Here is a 23997-nt window from a genome sequence, read left to right as displayed (position 1 = left end):
TTTCACCCTCCTGGATGCTCAGGCCTTAATTGCTCAAAATCTTTTTCACTCCATCCTTCCACCTCCAATTTGGTCTCCTACTTCTTGTTCCCTCCACCTCTGACACATGTATCCTCTTTGTCAATCTTTCCTCACTCATTCTCTCCATGTGACCAAACCATTTCCATACACCCTCTTCTGCTCTCTCAACCACACTCTTTTTATTACAACACATCTCTCTTACCCTTTCATTGCTTACTTGATCAAACCACCTCACACCACATATTGTCCTCAAACATTTCATTTCCAACACATCCATCCTACTCTGCACAACCTTATCTATATAGCCCATGCCTCACAACCATATAACATTGTTGGAACCACTATTCCCTCAAACATACCCATTTTTGCTCTCCAAGATAACATTCTTGCCTTCCACACATTCTTTAATGCTCCCAGAACCTTCACCCCCTCCCCCACCCTGTGACTCACTTCCATGGTTCCATCCGCTGCTAAATTCACTCCCAGATATCCATAACACTTCACTTCCTCCAGTTTTTCTCCATTCAAACTTACTTCCTAATTAACTTGTCCCTAAACCGTATTTAACCTAATAACCTAGCTCTTATTCACATTTACTCTCAGCTTTCTTCTTTCACACACTTTACCAAACTCAGTCACCAACTTCTGCAGTTTCTCACCCGAATTAGCCATCAGCACTGTATCATCAGCAAACAACAACCGACTCACTTCCCAAGCCCTCTTATCCACAAAAGACTGCTTACTTGCCCCTCTCTCCAAAACTCTTACATTCACCTCCCTAACCACCGATCCATAAACAAATTAACCATGGGGACATCACACACACCCCTGCTGCAAACTGACATTCACTGGGAAACAATCACTCTCCTCTCTTCCTACTCATACACATGCCTTACTTCCTTGGTAAAAACTTTTCACTGCTTCTAGCAACTTGCCTCCCACACCATTATACTCTTAAAACCTTCTACAAAGCATCTCTATCAACCCTATCATATGCCATCTCCAGATCTGTAAATGCTACATACAAATCCATCTGTTTTTTAAGTATTTTTCACTCACATTCTTCAAAGCAAACACCTGAGCCACACATCCTCTACCACTTCTGAAGCCACACTGCTCCTCTCCATTAGATTATGCTCTGTGCATGCCTTCACCTTCTCAATCAATACTCACCTAAACAAAAATATGAATAAAAACATTGATGCTATGTGAAAACTGCTAAGCTTGCAAATAATATAAACACAAAAAAAAAGGTCTTGCTGTTACAAATGTGACTGACTGAGATTTGCTAGAAAATCATTCATCACAGTAGATCACAAAACACATAAAATCATAAAAGATGCACTTCAATGTCATCCACATATCCAATACATATTCCTTATGCCTATTTCATATATTTGTCACCATCTTACATGTGAAATGTACAGTTCCTTGAGAATTTAATCCTTAGTGACACGGGTCCTTCCCTGTCCTCTTCCCCTTCGGCTTTGACGCACAGGAGCTGCTCTTTTAGGTTTGTCCTTGTCTTCAATCTTTTCAGGTACAACAGGTTTCATGTCTTCCTCACAGTCTTCTACAATCGCCACCTCACCCCTAAAAAGGTAAAATACATTAATTTATCTGATACTAATAAGGAGAGAGCATCTACATTATCCAAGTTGTCACACAAAGTAGGGAAACTTTTAAGAATGAAACTTTAAAGAATTTATCATCAAGATTACCCAACACATAATGGTCAGGATTAAAGACATAAAAGTCATACTGAAGAGACCAGTTCACGGTGTGGTCATACATAATATCAATATGCCAGCACTAGTTATATCCTGGTATGTCATCAATGCCATGAAATCACATGATTGTGACAACCCAATACAATCACAAAATGCCCTAATTCTTCATTGATTTTTGAAAAAATAATAATGGCATGTGTACTTTACTGTTAAAGTATATGTCCAAGTAAATAAGAGTACAAACATCTATGGTCCCCTTCAATGAAACAAAAATAGTCTTAGAAGTCTGACCAGACAACTCAACCTTATGATAGCTAAGAACAGATGAAGAAAGGCCACATTTGCTCACATCCATTCTTGACCTGTTATGTGTAATACACTGAAACTAAAACTCCCTATCCACAACATGGCCCCACTGACCTTTCCAATGTTTAACCTGACCACCTCTCATGCCCTGGTTCAGTCCAATGACAACACATTGACCCCTGTATACTACGTCGTTCCAATTCACTCTATCCTGTGCATGCTTTTCACCCACTTGCATGTTTTGGACCTGATCACTAAAAACCTTTTTCAATTCATCCTTCCCCTTCTAATTTGGTCAACCCATTCTTGTTCCACTTCTGACACAAATATCCTTTATGTTCACCTCTCCTCACCCATTCTCTCTATGTGGCCAAATCATTTCAGCACATCATCTTCAGATGTCTCAACTACATATTTTTTATTACCACATCTCTCTCTTACCCTTTTATTACTTACTCCAAACTAACTCATACCACACACTGTTCTCAAATATTTCATTTCTGATACATCCACCCTTGTCTACATATCCTTATCTATAGCTCATGCCTCACATCCATATAACACTGTTGGAAATACTATATCTTCAAGTATATCCATTTCTACCCTCCCTGACAACAACCTCCCTTTCCACACATTCTTGTGCTTCCAAAACCTTCACCCTCTTACCAACTCTGACTTACTTCCATGGTTCCATTCCCTGTCACATCCACTACACTTCTCCAATTTTTCTTCATTTAAACTCACATCTTAACTAACCTGTTCCTCAACCCTGCTAAACCTAATAACCTTGTTTTTATTCACATTTACTTTAAACTTTCTCCTTTCAAACACACTTCCAAACTGTCACCAACTTCTGCAGTGTGTTACTCAAATCTGCCACCAGTGCTGTATCATCAGCAAACAACAACTGATTCACTTTCCACACCCCTTAATCCCCTACAGACTGTACACTTGCCCCTTTCTTCAAGACTCGCACACTTACCTCCCCCACCAACCCACCCACAGACAAACAGTAATAGTGACATCACACACCCCTGAAAAAGACCAACCTTCACTTGGAACCAATCACTCTCCTCTCCCACTCATATACGTGCCTTATACCCTTGTGCTTTTGCTTGATAAAAATCAATAATAGCTTTCATTAATGTTTTCAGAGGTGTTTATGATTTCTAATTATCTATTCTAATGCAATCAAGTATGGAAAAAAAATGTTTTTCTGGTGAACATCTCAAACTGGTAGTTCAGTTACATGCATCATGTTTACATGTTTGCACTATACCAACTTATTCTGATATGGGATAATGAGAAACTATACTGGAGGGAGGAGAAAAAGGAAAGAGATGGATGTAAGAGTGGAAATGCTGATGTTATAAGTAAGGAAGGGGTATTGAATCAAAAGGAGGATGGAAAGAGTATTTTGAAGATCTGATGAATGTGGGAGAAGGGAGCAGTTGTTACATGAATGGGTATGGAGGAGGGGAGGAAGAGGATACAAGTGCAGGGGCCTACAGCGAAAAGGGAGGTAAGATGGGCAATTATGAGGCTGAGCGTAGAATAGCCAACTGGAGTGGATGTGATTATGACTCAAATGCTGAAGTATGGAGAAGAAAGTGTAGTAGAGTGGATGCATCTTTTATGGAATTTAGTATGGAAACAGAGAGTTGTGCCTGAGGACTGTGTAAAAGCTATTATTGTTCCTTTATTCACAGTAAAATGTGCAAAGGATGTATGTAGCAATTATAGGGGAATAAGCCTGATAAGTATACCAGGAAAAGAAAAGTGTATGCAAGAATATCAATTGACATAGTGATGGAAGTGACAGAATGCAGGATAAATGAAGAGCAAGGGGGTTTTAGAAAAGGTGGGGGATGTGTGGATCAGATTTTTGTCATAAAGATAACCATGGAAAAGAATTTAGCGAAAGGTAAAAAGTTGTGTGCAGCTTTTATGGATCTGGAGAAAGCGTATGACAGAGTCAAGTGTAAAGGTTTGTGGGTTGTGTTAAGGATAAATGGTATAGTGGGAAAACTTTTGGATGGTGTAAAAGCCTTCTATAGAGGAACAAATAGGTGTGTAAGAGTGGAGGGAGAGCTGAGCGAAAGTTTTAGGATACATGTAGAAGTGAGCCAGGGCTGTGTGATGCACCATGGCTTTTTAATATACATATATGGATGGAGTATTAAGAGCAAGGAAAGGAAACCAAGGGAAAAGGGGTGCAGAGATGGAGTGTGGCAGCAAGATATGGTGGCTAGTGGCATGCCTATTTGCAGATGATACCGTGCTGTTTGCGGAGAGTGAAAAGGAGTTGCAGGAGGTTGTGTGTTTTACAATAAGTGTAAGCAGAGGATATTGAAGGTAAATCCAAGTAAAAGAGAAGTAATGCTGTTTGAAAGGAAACAGAGTGAAAGTATAGATTTTGTAAAACCATACAGGGTGAAAGACGAAAGTGTACTAAATTGTGCTGTGGATATGAGGGCAAAAAGATGGGAAGAAGGGAGAGAATTTAAGTATCTAGGAACTGCCATGGGTAAGTGTGGTGATATGGGAGGAGATATAAGGGAGAGAGCAGTACAGGGTAGAAGAGTCATTGGATCCCTTAATAGAATAATGAAGGGTAGAGGTGTGGTGTGACTTGATGGAAGGAAGAAAGAAATGAAAGGGTGTACGAGAGATGTGGTATGGCAAGAAATGCAAAGGAAATGAATTGTGGAGTGGTAGAATGGATGAAACATAATACTTTGAGGTGGTTTGGGCATGCAGAAAGAATGCAAGACTGGGAGTTCCCAAGGAAAGTGTATGATAGTACAATTAAAGGGGTTAGTGTGAGTGGAAGACCACCTGTGACATAGGCATATAGGGTGGAGGAATACTGATGGGAGAGAAACAGAGGACGAATGCATGGAATGGTGTAAGCAAAGGAGGCATGTAAGGACAGGGATAAGTGGAGACTTTTGCCATGGCTGCTCCTTGATGGGAGTTCCCAGAGGAAACAGGAATCAGAGATATAGATAGAATCTGGTATGGAAATGGCAATATTTGTTCTAGTATGAAGGTTAGTTCAGGATAGGCAATGCTGCATTCTGTACAAGGACATAACATTTTTTAAGCAGCCACAAGCTTTTAATATCCTTAACTGATACTGATCGACAGTCAACTGACTGTGAATCATATGCATACAACGGAGTTTGGGTGGAAATGTGGTAAGTGAATGCTGGTCATGAAAAATCCAGCCTAAATGTTTGTTACTTGCTTATACCCATATTTTGTATCGGAAAAGTTTTGGTTATATGTCTGTTGCTGAGCCACACTCTACATCCATTCCCACTAATTTTCAGTTGCTCATTACCTCTAGAACTGTGCATGCATCATTTGTATCTCCTTGTGTCAAGTTCACAATAAACAGCAGTGTCTAGCGATTTATTTACGAGTAGAAACCCATTGAACAATGGGAAATTAAAGAATTACCTCTATATTAGGTGTGAATGGACCTAAAAAAGTGAAAATACCTGTTATGGGAGTGGTCTAGGTCACAAGAATTTGAGCTAAGAGCAAATATGGAAAAGCAATCATTTCCCAAAAGTAAGTGATAGAGTGTAAGAAAGTAAACTCTAGATTGATATGGGTAAAACTGAAAGTGGATGGAGAGAGATGGGTGATTATTGGTGCATATGCACCTGGGCATGAGAAGAAAGATCACGAGAGGCAAGTGTTTTGGGAGCAACTGAGTGAGTGTGTTGGTAGTTTTGATGCACGAGACTGGGTTATAGTGATGGGTGATTTGAATGCAAAGGCGAGTAATGTGGAAGTTGAGGGAATAATTGGTGTACATGGGGTGTTCAGTGTTGTAAATGGAAATGGTGAAGAGCTTGTAGATTTATGTGCTGAAAAAGGACTGGTGATTGGGAATACCTGGTTGAAAAAGAGAGATATACATAAGTGTACATATGTAAGTAGGAGAGATGGCCAGAGAGCATTATTGGATTACGTGTTAATTGATAGGCGCGCGTAAGAGAGAGACTTTTGGATGTTAATGTGCTGAGAGGTGCAACTGGAGGGATGTCTGATCATTATCTTGTGGAGGCGAAGGTGAAGATCTGTAGAGGTTTTCAGACAAGAAGAGAGAAAGTTGGGGTGAAGAGAGTGGTGAGAGTAAGTAAGCTTGGGAAGGAGACGTGTGAGGAAGTACCAGGAGAGACTAAGTATAGAATGGAAAAAGGTGAGAACAAAGGATGTAAGGGGAGTGGGGGAGGAACTTGATGTATTTAGGGAAGCAGTGATGGCTTGCGCAAAAGATGCTTGTGGCATGAGAAGCATGGGAGGTGGGCAGATTAGAATGGGTAGTGAGTGGTGGGATGAAAAAGTAAGATTATTACTGAAAGAGAAGTGAGAGGCATTTGTACGATTTTTGCAAGGAAATAATGCAAATGACGGGGAGATATATAAAAGAAAGAGGCAGGAGGTCAAGAGAAAGGTGCAAGAGGTGAAAAAGAGGGCAAATGAGAGGTGGGGTGAGAGAGTATCATTAAATTTTAGGGAAAATAAAAAGATGTTTTGGAAGGAGGTAAATGAAGTGCATAAGACAAGGGAACAAATGGGAACATCAGTGAAGAGGGCTAATGGGGAGGTGATAATAAGTAGTGGTGATGTGAGAAGGAGATGGAGTGAGTATTTTGAAGGTTTGTTGAATGTGTTTGATGATAAGAGTGGCAGATATAGGGTGTTTTAGTCGAGGGTTAAGGAGAATGATTTGGTAAACAGCAAAGCAGTAATAAAAGCTTTGCGGAAGATGAAAGTCGGCAGGGCAGCAGGTCTGGATGGTATTGCAGTGGAATTTATTAAAAAAGGGGGAGACTGTATTGTTGACTGGTTGGTAAGGTTATTTAATGTATGTATGACTCATGGTGAGGTGCCAGAGGACTGGTGGAATGCTTGCATAGTGCCATTGTACAGAGGCAATGGGGATAAAAGTGAGTGCTCAAATTAAAGAGGTATACGTTTGTTGAGTATTCCTGGGAAATTATATGGGAGGGTATTGATTGAGAAGGTGAAGGCATGTACTGAGCATCAGATTGGGGAAGAGCATTGTGGTTTCAGAAGTGGTAGAGGATGTGTGGATCAGGTGTTTGCTTTGAAGAATGTATGTGAGAAATACTTAGAAAAGCAAATGGATTTGTATGTAGCATTTATGGATCTGGAGAAGGCATATGATAGAGTTGATAGAGATGCTCTGTGGAAGGTATTAAGAATATATGGTGTGGGAAGCAAGTTGTTAGAAGCAGTGAAAAGTTTTTATCAAGGATGTAAGGCATGTGTACGTGTATGAAGAGAGGAAAGTGATTGGTTGTCAGTGAATGTTGGTTTGCGGCAGGAGTGCGCGATGTCTCCATGGTTGTTTAATTTGTTTATGGATGGGGTTGTTAGGGAGGTAAATGCAAGAGTTTTGGAAAGAGGGGCAAGTATGCAGTCTGTTGTGGATGAGAGAGCTTGGGAAGCGAGTCAGTTGTAGTTCGCTGATGATACTGCACTGGTGGCTGATTCGGGTAAGAAACTGCAGAAGCTGGTGACAGAGTTTGGTAAAGTGTGCGAAAGAAGAATGCTGAGAGTACATGTGAATAAGAGTAAGGTTATTAGGTACAGTAGGGTTGAGGGACAAGTCAACTGGGAGGTAAGTTTGAATGGAGAAAAACTGGAGGAAGTGAAGTGTTTTAGATATCTGGGAGTAGATTTGGCAGCGGATGGAACCATGGAAGCTGAAGTGAATCATAGGGTGAGGAGGGGACGAAAGTTCTGGGAGCATTGAAAAATGTGTGGAAGTCGAGAACGTTATCTTGAAGGAATGGTGGTTCCAACAATGATATATGGTTGCGAGGCGTGGGCTATAGATAGAGTTGTGCGGAGGAGGGTGGATGCGCTGGAAATGATAAGTGTGAGGACAATATATGGTGTGAGGTGGTTTGATCAAGTAATTAATGAAAGGGTAAGAGAGATGTGTAGTCATAAAGAGTGTGGTTGAGAGAGCAGAAGGGGGTGTTTTGAAATGGTTTGGTCACATGGAGAGAATGAGTGAGGAAAGATTGACAAAGAGGATATATGTGTCACAGGTGGAGGGAACGAGGAGAAGTGGGAGACCAAACTGGAGGTGGAAAGATGGAGTGAAAAAGATTTTGAGTTATTGGGGCCTGACATGCATGAGGGTGAAAGCCGTGCAAGGAACAGAGTGAATTGGAACAATGTGGTATACCGGGGTCGATGTGCTGTCAATGGATTGAACCAGGGCATGTGAAGCGTCTGGGGTAAACCATGGAAAGTTTTGTGGGGCCTGGATGTGGAAAGGGAGCTGTGGTTTCGGTGCATTATACATGACAGCTAGAGACTGAGTGTGAAGGAATGTGGCCTTTGTTGTCTTTTCCTAGCACTACCTCACACACATGCAGGGGGAGGGGTTTGTCATTTCATGTGTGGCGGGGTGGCAACGGGAAAGAATAAGGGCAGACAGTATGAATTATATACAAGTGCATATATGTATACGTCTGTGTGTATATATATGTATATGTTGAGGTGTATAGGTATATATATGTGTGTGTGTAGATGTGTATGTATATACATATGTATTTGGGTGGGTAGGGCATTCTTTCGTCTGTTTCCTTGCACTACCTCGCTAACGCGGGAGATGGCGACAAAGTATAATATAATATATATACAACTCTTATCTTTCTAGACATGCTTTGTTGTTGTTGAAAATGCTGGATGACCTGGATAAAGTGACAGACATAAATCAAGACTGACATTAATTCCAACATTAATGATGATGAGCTTGTAATGTCTCATGGTTTGTCACACAAGGTATACTGCATGGGTGTACCTAACTGTGGAACCGTTGCCCAACACAGCCAAACCCACACCCTTGCCACTGTAACCCCATGTAGTCTAGCCTCACAGGCAAATACATGACATGACAGTGTTTGAACAGAAAACTGAGTTACCAGTGGACAGTGTATTACCTGATCCACCACAAAACAAGAGGTGTCGGAATAAGAAGCCTTATGTCTTCCCTTTCACTGGTAATTCCAAGATCACTGTTTCTAAAACAAATACTGCTCAAGGATTTTTCAGCTGTCCATGACATGAGAGCTTCCCTAGTATTTCTTTACAAATCAAACTATAAAAGGAGAGGGTTCTAAAGAGAAATGACTGAATGTGCAGCCATGATTAAAAAAAGTAGAAAATACAATGTATTCATACAAAATTATACTGACAAAGGTGGTGTCCAACAGGGCTGTCAAGCATGCAAACTTTTTCATTCAGTTTCATTCTATACAAATACAACCGGGAAAAACTTTTTCTGATCATTACAACTATCTACTATGAAAAGCTTTGTAGTACAAGAATACACAAGTTAGAACTCACTTGCTATCAGTGCCATTAGCTTTCTTTTCATCCTCATTATCATTTAGGTCTTCTCCAACTTCCTCCAGCACAACTGAAACTTCACCCTGAAATATTGAAATAAAAAGGATGTCAATCACTAGGAGATACCCACAGCACATAAATATATTTCAACATTTAAAACCAAGTTCCTCACACAGCCTTACATCATCATCAACAATTCTTCCCTCTGAAGTCCTTAACTTGAGATTAGCAGCTCTTTAACTGACAACTGATTTCTGATGAATCTACAAAAGACCTTCAGATTTTCTCCTGCTTGTCCACAATATTCTTTTCAAAACTTCTCTGTTCCTCCTTTCTTATCACAAGGTACTTTTAGAAATTGAAATAAATGAGGGGGAGGATATATACATATGCTTTACCTTACCTTCCTACTCTAAGAGTCCCTTCTATCCTTTTGAGGCTCCTGCAGCACTCCGATAGCTGGCTATGTTCAGTGGCTAGGACCACAGGTCATAAACAGTTGTGACGTGTGCACATCTATATGTAGAAAGTTCAGGGTAATCAAGAAGTAAGCGCTTGGTGTCTTCTTTATGGTAGCTGAATTATGAACATGAAGGGTCACGGGATATGTTGGAATGGTGTTTATAGTGTTGTAATGATGGATGATGTCCACAGTGTATGCAGGAGAGTGTGCCTTGTGTTTGCATATGGAGTGTGGTTTCTGATAGGCTGTATGTCCAGTAGGTTGGAGTTGGAGACTGGGTTAGGAGCTCTATTGTTTAGTGCTTGCCAAGTTATTTCAGTGTGTCCGTGTTCAGGGTTGGGGGATCTGTGAGCAAAGGTTCTGGGTGATGGTTATTAACTGTAACAATGGTTAGGGATGGAGGGGTATAGTGCTGTTGCATAAAAATGAGTACCAAGCATGTTTAGGTGGGACTGTATTGTAAGGACCTTAGCTTCATTGTGAAAGTGTTGAGTGTTTATGGTTGCCAGGCAGCTCGTGATTGTTCAGTGGGACTGTATTGTAAGGATCTTAGCTTCATTGTGAAAGTGTTGAGTGTTTATGGTTGCCAGGCAGCTCGTGATTGTTCAGAGTAAACCATTTATTGCTTGAAGCTATGTTATATTTGCTTTTGAGAGGGTGGAAGACAAGGCAGGCAAGGCTTAGTTTAAAGTGAAGTGGATGAATTGTTCATTTAGGATGTTGAGGGATTCATTTTCTTGTCCAAATCTGGTGCCAGTTTCTGTTCTGAGGGCATTTAGTTTATGTGTTTCTTTTATGTTGATGTTTTTGTTGTGGGGAGTGATTATCATGTGTACGTGGAACATGATTTCTAACATGGTGGGTGTTTTGTTCACATGGAGTGACTATCCACTGGAGGTGACTAGAAAGTGTGAGCTGGATATATGTCTGTCTTAAATGGTTAAAAGAGTGAATAAAGATTTCTGTGGTAATGTTGACATTCAGCATTGGGTAAGCCACAGTTCTAATGCATAATGAATTGCTGCATGTTTGATGTTACTAATGTGGTATCAGGGTGTTATGATGTAACCGTAATGTAATTCAACTATCTACAAACATGGCAAACCTTTAATTTGTATGATACATTTTCATGAGAATTTTAGGGACCTTTGGGCCATACTGTATTATCTTGAGTCTTCATGGAAGAATCAGGTTAAGTTAAGCTTAATATTAAGAAGCATGGAGATCTGAAGCTGACAAGTATGTTTTGAATTCATGTCTTGTCCATGAGTTACACTTAAATATCTATGAGTTTAGAATTGGATGGTAAATCAAATCTTCACCTCTATAGAATCATGTAATGTACATGAAATGTAGTCAGTAAGCTCTGTCTTTTCATTTCATAATATTAGCTACAACATATTCTTAATGACTAGAAGAAATGACTATCCTCAAACTGGGTACTAATTTTTGTTACCTTTATTGATTCCCATATTTCAGGCAATTTCTTGTACAATTTGTATTGGATTCTGAAATATTTCCTCAAAAAATATCCGGTGGTCCTTCATTAAAAAGCCACACTAACAAAGTAAAGTAATGTCAAGTGGTGGTGTGTCAGTAACATTTTACTGAAAGTTTGGATTAATACAGTGGGCCAGTCTACATGGTGATTCACAGGTAAGTCTATAAGAGATGAGGCATAAAATCAGTTATGTTTGCCAACCCCATCCAACTAATTAGACAACTTTGCTAGGTGATCTATATCATGGGCAGTAAGTGGGACAGTTAGATAAGAAAATATGAACTTAAGTACTGAAAAGCAACTTACCAACTCATTGCCTTCACCTTCATTGTTTGGCTCCTCCATTTTGTCTTCACCCTTGCTGTCATCTGCACCTGTGTCCATATTTTCGTTATCTACAACATCTTCCTCTTTGACTGTAATCTTACTGGTGTCTGCACTTGTGTCCATACTACCTTCATCTAGTGCTTCATCTACCACTTCCATATTCTTCATGTCCTCAAAGCTAATGTCTTCATCAAATTCACCATTACTCTGCTTTACTTCAGACTCTTCCTTTACCTGGAAAGTTTCCTGTTCTTTGTCATTTTCTTCTGTATCATCTTCTTGTTTAATTTCTTCCTCCTTTACTGTTTCCACTTTCTTGTTTTTCTGATAAAATAAAACCATAATTCCAATTAGTTGATAGAGATGCTCTGTGGAAGGTATTAAGAATATATGGTGTGGGAGGCAAGTTGTTAGAAGCAGTGAAAAGTTTTTATCGAGGATGTAAGGCATGTGTACGTGTAGGAAGAGAGGAAAGTGATTGGTTCTCAGTGAATGTAGGTTTGCGGCAGGGGTGTGTGATGTCTCCATGGTTGTTTAATTTGTTTATGGATGGGGTTGTTAGGGAGGTAAATGCAAGAGTCCTGGAAAGAGGGGCAAGTATGAAGTCTGTTGGGGATGAGAGAGCTTGGGAAGTGAGTCAGTTGTTGTTCGCTGATGATACAGCGCTGGTGGCTGATTCATGTGAGAAACTGCAGAAGCTGGTGACTGAGTTTGGTAAAGTGTGTGGAAGAAGAAAGTTAAGAGTAAATGTGAATAAGAGCAAGGTTATTAGGTACAGTAGGGTTGAGGGTCAAGTCAATTGGGAGGTGAGTTTGAATGGAGAAAAACTGGAGGAAGTGAAGTGTTTTAGATATCTGGGAGTGGATCTGGCAGCGGATGGAACCATGGAAGCGGAAGTGGATCATAGGGTGGGGGAGGGGGCGAAAATTTTGGGAGCCTTGAAAAATGTGTGGAAGTCGAGAACATTATCTCGGAAAGCAAAAATGGGTATGTTTGAGGGAATGGTGGTTCCAACAATGTTGTATGGTTGCGAGGCGTGGGCTATGGATAGAGTTGTGCGCAGGAGGATGGATGTGCTGGAAATGAGATGTTTGAGGACAATGTGTGGTGTGAGGTGGTTTGATCGAGTAAGTAACGTAAGGGTAAGAGAGATGTGTGGAAATAAAAAGAGCGTGGTTGAGAGAGCAGAAGAGGGTGTTTTGAAATGGTTTGGGCACATGGAGAGAATGAGTGAGGAAAGATTGACCAAGAGGATATATGTGTCGGAGGTGGAGGGAACGAGGAGAAGAGGGAGACCAAATTGGAGGTGGAAAGATGGAGTGAAAAAGATTTTGTGTGATCGGGGCCTGAACATAAAATAAATCTTACTTCAAAAAACAAACAAGTTGGAAAAAAGGCATTAATCAAAATTAGGACTTCTAAACAGAAAGTTTCCTATCCAATCTTCTCAACAATACACATAAGATTTCATCTTCTGCTAAAACAATGTAGACCAGTAACTTTCACAGCTGATATAACAAGTCTTTGAAAGAGTACTTAACTAAATAACATACATTAAAACACCTTATTAAAATTTACTACTTTAATAAAGTCTACAGATCACTCATGTTAATCTGGCAACTTTAGGACCTTAGTCATACTCTGGTAATATAAGTTTTTCATAAGAAGGTTCTTATAATAATAATAATAATAATAATAATAATAATAATAATAATAATAATTTTTTTTTTTAAACTATTCGCCATTTCCCGCGTTAGCGAGGTAGCGTTAAGAACAGAGGACTGGGCCTTTTTTGGAATATCCTCACCTGGCCCCCTCTGTTCCTTCTTTTGGAAAATTAAAAATAATAATATTAATAACAAAGATTCAGTGAATGTGGGTTTGCGGCAGGGGTGTGTGATGTCTCCATGGTTGTTTAATTTGTTTATGGATGGGGTTGTTAGGAAGGTGAATGCAAGAGTTTTGGAAAGAGGGGCAAGTATGAAGTCTGTTGGGGATGAGAGAGCTTGGGAAGTGAGTCAGTTGTTGTTCGCTGATGATACAGCGCTGGTGGCTGATTCATGTGAGAAACTGCAGAAGCTGGTGACTGAGTTTGGTAAAGTGTGTGAAAGAAGAAAGTTAAGAGTAAATGTCAATAAGAGCAAGGTTATTAGGTACAGTAGCGTTGAGGGTCAAGTCAATTGGGAGGTAAGTTTGAATGGAGAAAAACTGGAGGAAGTAAAGTGTTTTAGATATCTGGGAGTGGATCTGGCAGCGGATGGAACCATGGAAGCGGAAGTGGATCATAGGGTGGGGGAGGGGGCGAAAATTCTGGGAGCCTTGAAGAATGTGTGGAAGTCGAGAACATTATCTCGGAAAGCAAAAATGGGTATGTTTGAAGGAATACAATGTTGTATGGTTGCGAGGCGTGGGCTATGGATAGAGTTGTGCGCAGGAGGATGGATGTGCTGGAAATGAGATGTTTGAGGACAATGTGTGGTGTGAGGTGGTTTGATCGAGTAAGTAACGTAAGGGTAAGAGAGATGTGTGGAAATAAAAAGAGTGTGGTTGAGAGAGCAGAAGAGGGTGTTTTGAAATGGTTTGGGCACATGGAGAGAATAAGTGAGGAAAGATTGACCAAGAGGATATATGTGTTGGAGGTGGAGGGAACGAGGAGAAGTGGGAGACCAAATTAGGAGGTGGAAAGATGGAGTGAAAAAGATTTTGTGTGATCGGGGCCTAAACATGCAGGAGGGTGAAAGGAGGGCAAGGAATAGAGTGAATTAGATCGATGTGGTATACCGGGGTTGACGTGCTGTCAGTGGATTGAATCAGGGCATGTGAAGCGTCTGGGGTAAACCATGGAAAGCTGTGTAGGTATGTATATTTGTGTGTGTGGACGTGTATGTATATCCACGTGTATGGGGGTGGGTTGGGCCATTTCTTTCATCTGTTTCCTTGCGCTACCTCACAAAAGCGGGAGACAGCGACAAAGCAGAAAAAAAAAAAAAATCTCAGATGCGTTCCAATTGGAACTCCCTCAAAGGAGTAGCCATGGCAAGAGAGTTTCCATGACTAAAGGACTCCAGTGCTGCTTAGCCTTTAGTGCCTCATCCTGAACAGGCCACTGGCAGAGGGCAAGTCTAGTGCAGTGTTAATTACCAAAGGCTCCTACCTAATGATCCTAATGTCTACTTCTATCTAATGCTCCTACCTACTACTGCTACCTATGTCTCTACCTAATGCTCCTAACTTCCACTTCTATCTACGGCTCCTACCATTTGCCAAAAGGCAGGGCTAGTGCACAGTGCTCATCACAGGAAAATCTAGCGTTACGAAGAATGAGCTGTTTGAGTTACATGTTGTGCAGTGTTACATGACAAGGAGAAATTTTACGTTTGTAGACAGAATGCCTGTAGTCCACATATTAGCGAGGTAGAAAGAGAAGATAACTACCTGGGTCAGAGGAGTACAACTTGACAACCACTAGAGTGCTGGCTCACTAAGCATATGTCACTAACCCTCCTGATACCCAGGCGGGTAGTACTGGTAATATATCTCTCTGGTCGTTGGGTCCCTACCAACTACTACCAACCACAAAATCATACATAACCATCTATCACTCTATGTGGGGATACCTTCTGTGAAAACCTCAAAGAAAAATTGCATACAGCAAACCAAAGATCATAGAGAAAAATGGGAAGTGTGCAAAAGTGGGAGATATGATGTCCCAAATGTAGTTCAATCAGATTTTAATCATATTAGTACATTAGGAATTAACAGGCAGATTGATGGAAATGTCATTTAATAGATTTGGGGCACTATTTCTGCTGGTTTACGGTAAAAGAAAAAAAAATATTGCTGGACTTTAAGATGCTAGTTGTATTCATTATATTTAATCACTGTTTCCAGCATCAGTGAGGTAGCGCCAGGAAACAGATGAAAAATGGCCCATCCACTCATAAACACATACAAATACTAAAACAGTAGATTGCAGGAAAATCACAACGGCAGGTAAATCCAAATTACACAAGTAACAGATCTGCACACAATGGTGGTAACTGCAAGAGTGAACATCGGACTGGAAATTGGCACGCATGACCAAGGACCCATTCTTATCCCACCTACAAACCCTCACGGAAATTTTTGCACACTTTCTATTACTAATCACACAGTAAAATTCTGACAAGCTTTTTTCAAAACAATTCTGGAAGACTTTTCTTGTTACATGCAATTCCTCAATGATACAATAAACCCCCATTTTAACTAACTTACTGAAGTTCTACCTAACTTACTGAGGGAGGGATGGTCATATAGAAACCAAATCCAATTACATACTAAATTTTTCCAAGGAACAGTCATAAATGATATATTACTAAGGGTAATGGAAACCTACATTTTTCCTTTGCCTGCCCAGGAGTAACAAAGACAACACTGAAACAGATGGAAATAATTCCAGTGTCACCTGGCATCAACCTGAATCATCTCCTGGTCCAATATGGGGCTTGCATGACTCTCCCCACACTCATAATGCTCGCTCAATCATTTTAAGCTTTTGAGAAATGTTGGCATTTTCTAGATCTCTTTGTATATGCAACACTGACAGCACCCTTATCTGCCATAATTCAATGCAAAATGACAAGCCTTTTTAACATAAAAACACTGCAATTGCATGAAAATATGGAGACCGAGATATTTGTGTGTTGAACGGGCAGGTGCTTAAAACAGACTGGTGGAAAAACTCCAAAGTCTTACATAAATCACCTATGTAGGTGTAACAGCATCAATGAAAACATTACACCATTATGTCACTGTAAATCAATGATATAATGGTGTAATGTTTTCATTGTTGCCATTACACCTACATAGGTGATCACTTTAAAGCTCTGTTTATGCATGCAGACAAAACATTTAATGATAGTTAAATAAAAAAAAACTGCAAAACATTGATGCCCAATAGGTTGTCATGCTTTCCTGGTGTACTGTGTCCTGGACCGAGTTTGGGAACTAACAGACAATATCATTACATCCTAAACTCAGTCTAATGGGTCTTTACCTTAAAATTTGCAGTGTAACAGGCTTTCATAAAAATTTCCATTACATCCCAAACTTAGTCCAGAAGGTTCCTAAGTGTTCATTAGAAGCCAATTAATAAGACTACATGTGAATCTATTATGGAGGGAAAATAATGCATACTGTCTTTGCAGATTTTGCAAAATCATTTGACAATATAATCTGTTGAAAAGTGGAATGACAAATTGTCAGAGGAATAAGACTACAGCAGATCAGAGAATTCTTGACAACTGAAAAAATTCTGAAAGGTGGCAAATGGAATCATATCTCAAGAAAAACACATGCTTTCAGGTCTAACACAAGAACTGTATTAGTTTTGGGACCTTATGTAATAATGACTCCAGACACAATTGAGGATGTAAGGGAAAGTACAGTCAGGTTAACTTAATGAACACACTTAGCATTACTGTAACATCCACACTACACTGGAAACTCCACATTACAAAAATAACTACATCTAGGATGTGAAAACCACAAAAAAATTTCCTACTCTAGGTAAATAAATGCACCCACTAACCTCCAATCTCTGAAGATAAGCAGCATAATTCTCATGGTGCCTCGGTGAACAAAAATGGCTATGGGCTTCTTTGGCTGTATGCACTATTATCTTTGGGCAAACTTTGCAGCAGAACTGTATCTTCTTCTGAATAAAGTTCAAACCTGAAAGAACCAAAGAATTACCAGCCCTTGGTTCTATACTAAAAATTCCAATACTTTTACTGTTAGGCATAGGAAAGTACGAGACTTATCACAGCACTTATATGACATCAATGCCATAGTCAGTACAGTGATATCCATTATCTTGAGAGTGGATGTTCAAAACCACTGTTGCAAATCACATGGTAAGCAACAGACCTCTGTAAAGCCAGCCATCACAAATCCTTTCATACTCTTTTGCCATTTCCCACCAGTGCATCTGTTACTGCACCAAACCACAGCCCCCCATCCACAAACAGGCCCAACATAACTTATTGTAGTTTCACCCAGATGATTAATACACACTGGTTCAGTTCAAGAACAGCAGGTTATTTTCCCCATGCATGCTTTTCACCCTCCTGCATGTTTAGGCCCTGAGCCCTCAATATACTTTTCACTCCATTATTGCATCTCCAATTCTGTCTCACCCTTCTCTTTGTCCCTTCCCCTTCTCACACATATATCCTCTTTGTCAACCAATCCTCACTCATTCTCTCAACTTGTTCAAACAATATTAGCACGCCCTCTTCAGCTCTCTCAACACCTCTTCTTATCACCCCACCTCTCTCTTACCCTTTCATTACTTAGTCAATAAAACCACATCACACCACATACTGTCCTCAAACATTCATTCCAACACATCCCCTCTCCTCCCCACACATCTCTCTTACCCTTTCATTTTTTTTAATACATATTTGCCATTTCCAATGTAAGGGAGGTAGTGTTCAAGAACAGACAACAGAGCCTTAGAGGTAAAACTCCTCACTTGCCCCCTTCTAGTAAAACTGGAGGGGAGGATTTCCAGCCCCCAAGTCCCATCCCCTTTAAGTTGCCTTCTACGACACGCAGGGAATACATGGGAAATATTCTTTATCCCCTATTCCCAGGGGTGTATTTTTTATTATAATCATTATTATACTCTATAGCCATTTCCCGTGTCAGTGAGGTAGCACCAGGAAACAAATGAAGAATGACCCATCCACTCATATACACATAAACACCCATACACGCACATATACATGAATATACATATCAACATATACATACACATACACAGACATATACATATATACACACGCACACATTCATACTTGCTTGCCTTCAACCATTCCTGTTGCTATCCCACCCCACAGGAGGCAGCATTGTTACCCCTATTTCAGAGAGGTAGTGCCAGGAAAACTGACAAAAAAAAGGCCACATTTGTTCACACTCAGTCTCTAGCTGTCATGTATAATGAACTGAAAACACAGCCCCCTATCCACATCCAGGCCCCACAAACCTTTCCATGATTCATGTGAGAAACTGTAGAGGTTGGTGACTGAGTTTGGAAAAGTGTGTGAAAGGAGAAATTAGAGAGTAAATGTGATTAAGAGCAAGGACATAAGGTTCAGCAGAGTTGAAGGACAAGTTAATTGGGATGTAAGTTTGAATGGAGAAGAATTGGAGGAAGTAAAGTGTTTTAGATATTTGGGAGTGGATTTAGCAGCAGATGAAACCATGGAAGTGAGTCACAGGGTAGGGGAGGGGGCGAAGGTTCTGGGAGCAATGAAGAATGTGTGGAAGAACATTATCTCGGAGAGCAAAAATGGGTATGTTTGAAGGAATAGTAATTCCAACATTGGTTGCAAGGCATGGGCTATAGATAGGGGTGCATGGAGGAGGAAGGAAGTGCTGGAAATGAAATGTCTTAGGACAATATGCAGTGTGAGTTGGTTTGATAAAGTAAGTAATGTAAGGGTGAAAGAGATGTGTGGAAATGAAAAGAGTATGGTTGACAGAGCAGAAGAGGGTGTGTTGAAATGGTATGGACATATGGACAGAATGAGTGATGAAAGACTGACAAAGAGGATATATGTGTCAGAGGTGGCGGGAACAAGGAGATGCAGGAAACCAAATTGGAGGTGGAAGGATGGAATGAAAATGATTTTGAGCGATCGGGGCCTGAACATACAGGAGGGTGAGACATGCAAGGAATAGAGTGAATTGGAATGATGTGGTATACTGGGGTTGACGTGCTGTCAATGGACTGAACCAGGGGATGTAAAGCATCTCGGGTAAACCATGGAATGGTCTGTAGGGCCTGGATGTGGAGAGGGAGCTGTGGTTTCGGTGCATTACACATGACAGCTAAAGACTGAATGTGAATGAATGTGGCCTTTTTGTCTGTATTCCTGGCACTACCTTTCTGAAGCACGGGATAGCATTGCTGTTTTCCTGTGGGGCAGGGTAGCAACAGGTATAGATGAAGGCAAGCAAGTATGAATATCTACATGTGTATGTATGTAGTCTGTGAATGTGTATGTATATGAATATATATGTTGATATGTATTGGATTATTGGATTACGTGTTGATTGATAGGCGCACGAAAGAGAGACTTTTGGATGTCAATGTGCTGAGAGGTGCAAATTCATACATGCGATTATGCATAATAAAAAAATACATACATACTCAGTTAATTATAGAAATTTCAAAGGAAAAGTTAAATGAAGCCACAACTTACCTATAGGAACTGCAGGATCAAATATTGGTACATAATTTTTCTTCCATACTTTTGTATGATTATATGTAATCTTCAGCTCTTCTACAGCATCATGTGTGTTCTTCAAAGATTCTGTGAATAATATCAGAATATCACATTATCAGTATATCTAAAACAACATTCCCAATAGACAAGTGTGTATGAAGTACATGAATGAAGGCATCTATTATGGGAATTAATATCCCAAAACGAGAGTCCCCAATCTCATAGGCTTAAAAAATGGGCAAGGTGGATCAAATTCCTACCCCTCTACACAATCTTACTATCTATGTGCTATCAACAACAAAAGTTTCACCACACTTGCTGTGCTTTAAATCTCCATATGCACGACAGTTCTCATATATTCCCCTATGTATTATCATGTACTAGTATGCTTACTTGCCTTACTGAGCAATGACACTACTATGACAGACATATCATGACTAGTATGCTTAATTGCCTTACTGGGCAATGACACTACTATGACAGACAATCATGAGTAAAATTGGTGAGGTATAGGAATTACCCTGAATGGGATAACCTGGCACTTCTATATTCTTACCATACACTATCTGTTGTATTAAAGGCTTCTATTAGTTTGAAAAATATATCTGAATATTCATATTTATAATATTATTCTTTATATCATACTTGATTGCCATTTCCCGCATTAGTGAGGTAGTACCAAGAGAAAGATGAAGAATGACCCATCCACTCATATACACATATATAAGTACATAAATGCCCATAAAAGCACATACATATATATATATATAAATATATATATATATATATATTTTTTTTTTGCCGCTGTCTCCCGCGTTTGCGAGGTAGCGCAAGGAAACAGACGAAAGAAATGGCCCAACCCAATCCCAATACACATGTATATACATACACGTCCACACACGCAAGTATACATACCTACACAGCTTTCCATGGTTTACCGCAGACGCTCCACATGCCCTGATTCAATCCACTGACAGCACGTCAACCCCAGTATACCACATCGATCCAATTCACTCTATTCCTTGCCCTCCTTTCACCCTCCTGCAAGTTCAGGCCCCGATCACACAAAATCTTTTTCACTCCATCTTTCCACCTCCAATTTGGTCTCCCACTTCTCCTCGTTCCCTCCACCTCCGACACATATATCCTCTTGGTCAATCTTTCCTCACTCATTCTCTCCATGTGCCCAAACCATTTCAAAACACCCTCTTCTGCTCTCTCAACCACGCTCTTTTTATTTCCACACATCTCTCTTACCCTTACGTTACTTACTCGATCAAACCACCTCACACCACACATTGTCCTCAAACATCTCATTTCCAGCACATCCACCCTCCTGCGCACAACTCTATCCATAGCCCACGCCTCGCAACCATACAATATTGTTGGAACCACTATTCCTTCAAACATACTCATTTTTGCTTTCCGAGATAATGTTTTCGACTTCCACACATTCAAGGCTCCCAGGATTTTCACCCCCTCCCCCACCCTATGATCCACTTCCGCTTCCATGGTTCCATCCGCTGCCAGATCCACTCCCAGATATCTAAAACACTTTACTTCCTCCAGTTTTTCTCCATTCAAACTTACCTCCCAATTGCCTTGACCCTCAACCTTACTGTACCTAATAACCTTGCTCTTATTCACATTTACTCTTAACTTTCTTCTTTCACACACTTTACCAAACTCAGTCACCAGCTTCTGCAGTTTCTCACATGAATCAGCCACCAGCGCTGTATCATCAGCGAACAACAACTGACTCACTTCCCAAGCTCTCTCATCCACAACAGACTGCATACTTGCCCCCCTTTCCAAAACTCTTGCATTCACCTCCCTAACAACCCCATCCATATACAAATTAAACAACCATGGAGACATCATACACCCCTGCCGCAAACCTACATTCACCGAGAACTAATCACTTTCCTCTCTTCCTACATGTACATATGCCTTACATCCTCAATGCAGGAGGGTGAAAGGTGTGCAAGGAATAGAGTGAATTGGAACGATGTGGTATACCGCGGTCGACGTGCTGTCAATGGATTGAACCAGGGCATGTGAAGCGTCTGGGGTAAACCATGGAAAGTTCTGTGGGGCCTGGATGTGGAAAGGGAGCTGTGGTTTCAGTGCATTATTACATGACAGCTAGAGACTGAGTGTGAACGAATGTGGCCTTTTATTGTCCTTTCCTAGCGCTACCTCGCACACATGAGGGGAGAGGGGGTTGTTATTTCATGTGTGGTGGGGTGGTGATGAGAATTAATAGGGGCAGACAGTATGAATTATGTACATGTGTATATATGCATATGTCTGTGTGTGTATATATATGTATACATTGAGATGTATAGGCATTTATATTTGCGTGTGTGGACATGTATGTATATACATGTGTATTTGGGTGGGTTGGGCCATTCTTTCGTCTGTTTCCTTGCACTACCTCGCTAACGCGGGAGACAGCGACAAAGCAAAATAAATAATAAAATAGTATAACCAAAGGACAACACCTAATATCAGTTAAAGATCTTAATTCTCATTACTGAGGATATTTTGAGATCATAAACCTCATTAATGCCACTACTGTCACTTCTGGGGGGCCAATTCAAGACCTCTAGGACTGCCCGAATCAAAAAAGTATAGTACTGACTCAAATAAAGGAATGTACCGTGATGAGTTATAACACTGCAAGGAGGAAACTAGAGGGAGAGATGAGAGAACAAATATTACTTACGGAAAAAGCAAGACCAAAAGGTAGCATGACTTGAGGAGAAGTAAATAAACCAAGGTAGCATTTCAAGAATCATGAAGGGTGTCATGAGATGAGGGGGGTAACCTAGAGATCAGAGAAATATTGTCACAGGGTACAAAAGTATAATTTAGTGAAGGAGATTTATAACATATATAATCAGAGGATTAATTCATCAAACAGCAAATAATATTCTTTATTTATTATACTCTGTCACTGTCTCCCGCATTAGCGAGGTAGTGCAAGGAAACAGACGAAAGAATGGCCCAACCCACCTACATACACATGAATATACATAAATGCCCATACACGCACATATACATACCTATACATTTCAACATATACATACATATACATACAGAGATATATATCTGAAACAACATACACCCAAAAGAAAAGCTTTATGTTTTTCACCTGGATCTATAAAATTCAGTACACCTTACAGTACATTCTTCATCATTTACTTGCAATAATTTGGAATTGATGACATCTCATTTACATCATCTATGACCATTCAAAAACTTAATATCATTTTTCAAAATGCCATTTCAATTTAACTTGCATTCTATCTTACCAAGTTCAGGAATCTGCATATCTTCTGTTTTCTTTCGTTCTTCTTGCATCTTCTTGAATTTCTCTGCCTTCTCCAATCTTTGCTGCTCAATCATCAACTGCATCTGGTGATAGTTTACAATTACAAAAAAATTAAAACATACTTTGCATAATCCACAAATGTGGTTATTACTTTAAATAATAAAGAATCTACTTTTATCATTATCATTATACTTTGTCGCTGTTTCCCGTGTTAGCGAGATAGCGCAAGGAAACAGACAAAAGAATAGCCCAACCCACCCACATAAACATGTAAATACAAACACATCCACACACGCACATATACATACATATACATCTCAACGTATACATATATATACACACACAAACATATACATATATACACATGTACATCATTCATACTATCTGCCTTTATTCATTCCTGTTGCCACCCCATCACACATGAACTGACAACCCCCTTCCCCCGCACGTGTGCGAGGTAGTGCTAGGAAAAGACAACAAAGGCCATATTCGTTCACACTCAGTCTCTAGCTGTCATGTATAATGCACTGAAACCACAGCTCCCTTTCCACATCCAGACCCCACAAAACTTTCCATGGTTTACCCCAGACGCTTTACATGCCCTGGTTCAATCCAATGACAGCATGTCG

At 40.2% G+C, this 23997-nt stretch overlaps 1 protein-coding gene across 3 annotated transcripts in view; it reads right to left on the bottom strand.

The window, feature by feature from the left end:
* Positions 1-23997, bottom strand: part of LOC139759962 (uncharacterized) — a 73448-nt gene that overhangs the window by 2546 nt on the left and 46905 nt on the right. For all 3 annotated transcript variants that reach the window (XM_071682668.1, XM_071682666.1, XM_071682667.1), the window contains exons 12-17: positions 23349-23451; positions 20008-20118; positions 17328-17470; positions 11738-12082; positions 9465-9550; positions 1434-1614 (exon numbers count right to left, since the gene is read on the bottom strand). In XM_071682668.1, coding sequence (XP_071538769.1) covers positions 1461-1614; positions 9465-9550; positions 11738-12082; positions 17328-17470; positions 20008-20118; positions 23349-23451 — 942 coding nt within the window. In that variant the 3' untranslated portion in view covers positions 1434-1460. The remainder of the gene's footprint in view (positions 1-1433; positions 1615-9464; positions 9551-11737; positions 12083-17327; positions 17471-20007; positions 20119-23348; positions 23452-23997) is intronic.

Source organism: Panulirus ornatus, chromosome 34, assembly GCF_036320965.1.
Source record: "Panulirus ornatus isolate Po-2019 chromosome 34, ASM3632096v1, whole genome shotgun sequence".
Taxonomy (NCBI): Eukaryota; Metazoa; Arthropoda; class Malacostraca; order Decapoda; family Palinuridae; genus Panulirus; species Panulirus ornatus.
The sequence above is the reverse complement of the archived record's forward strand: the minus strand, read 5'-3'. Positions and strand labels throughout refer to the sequence as shown.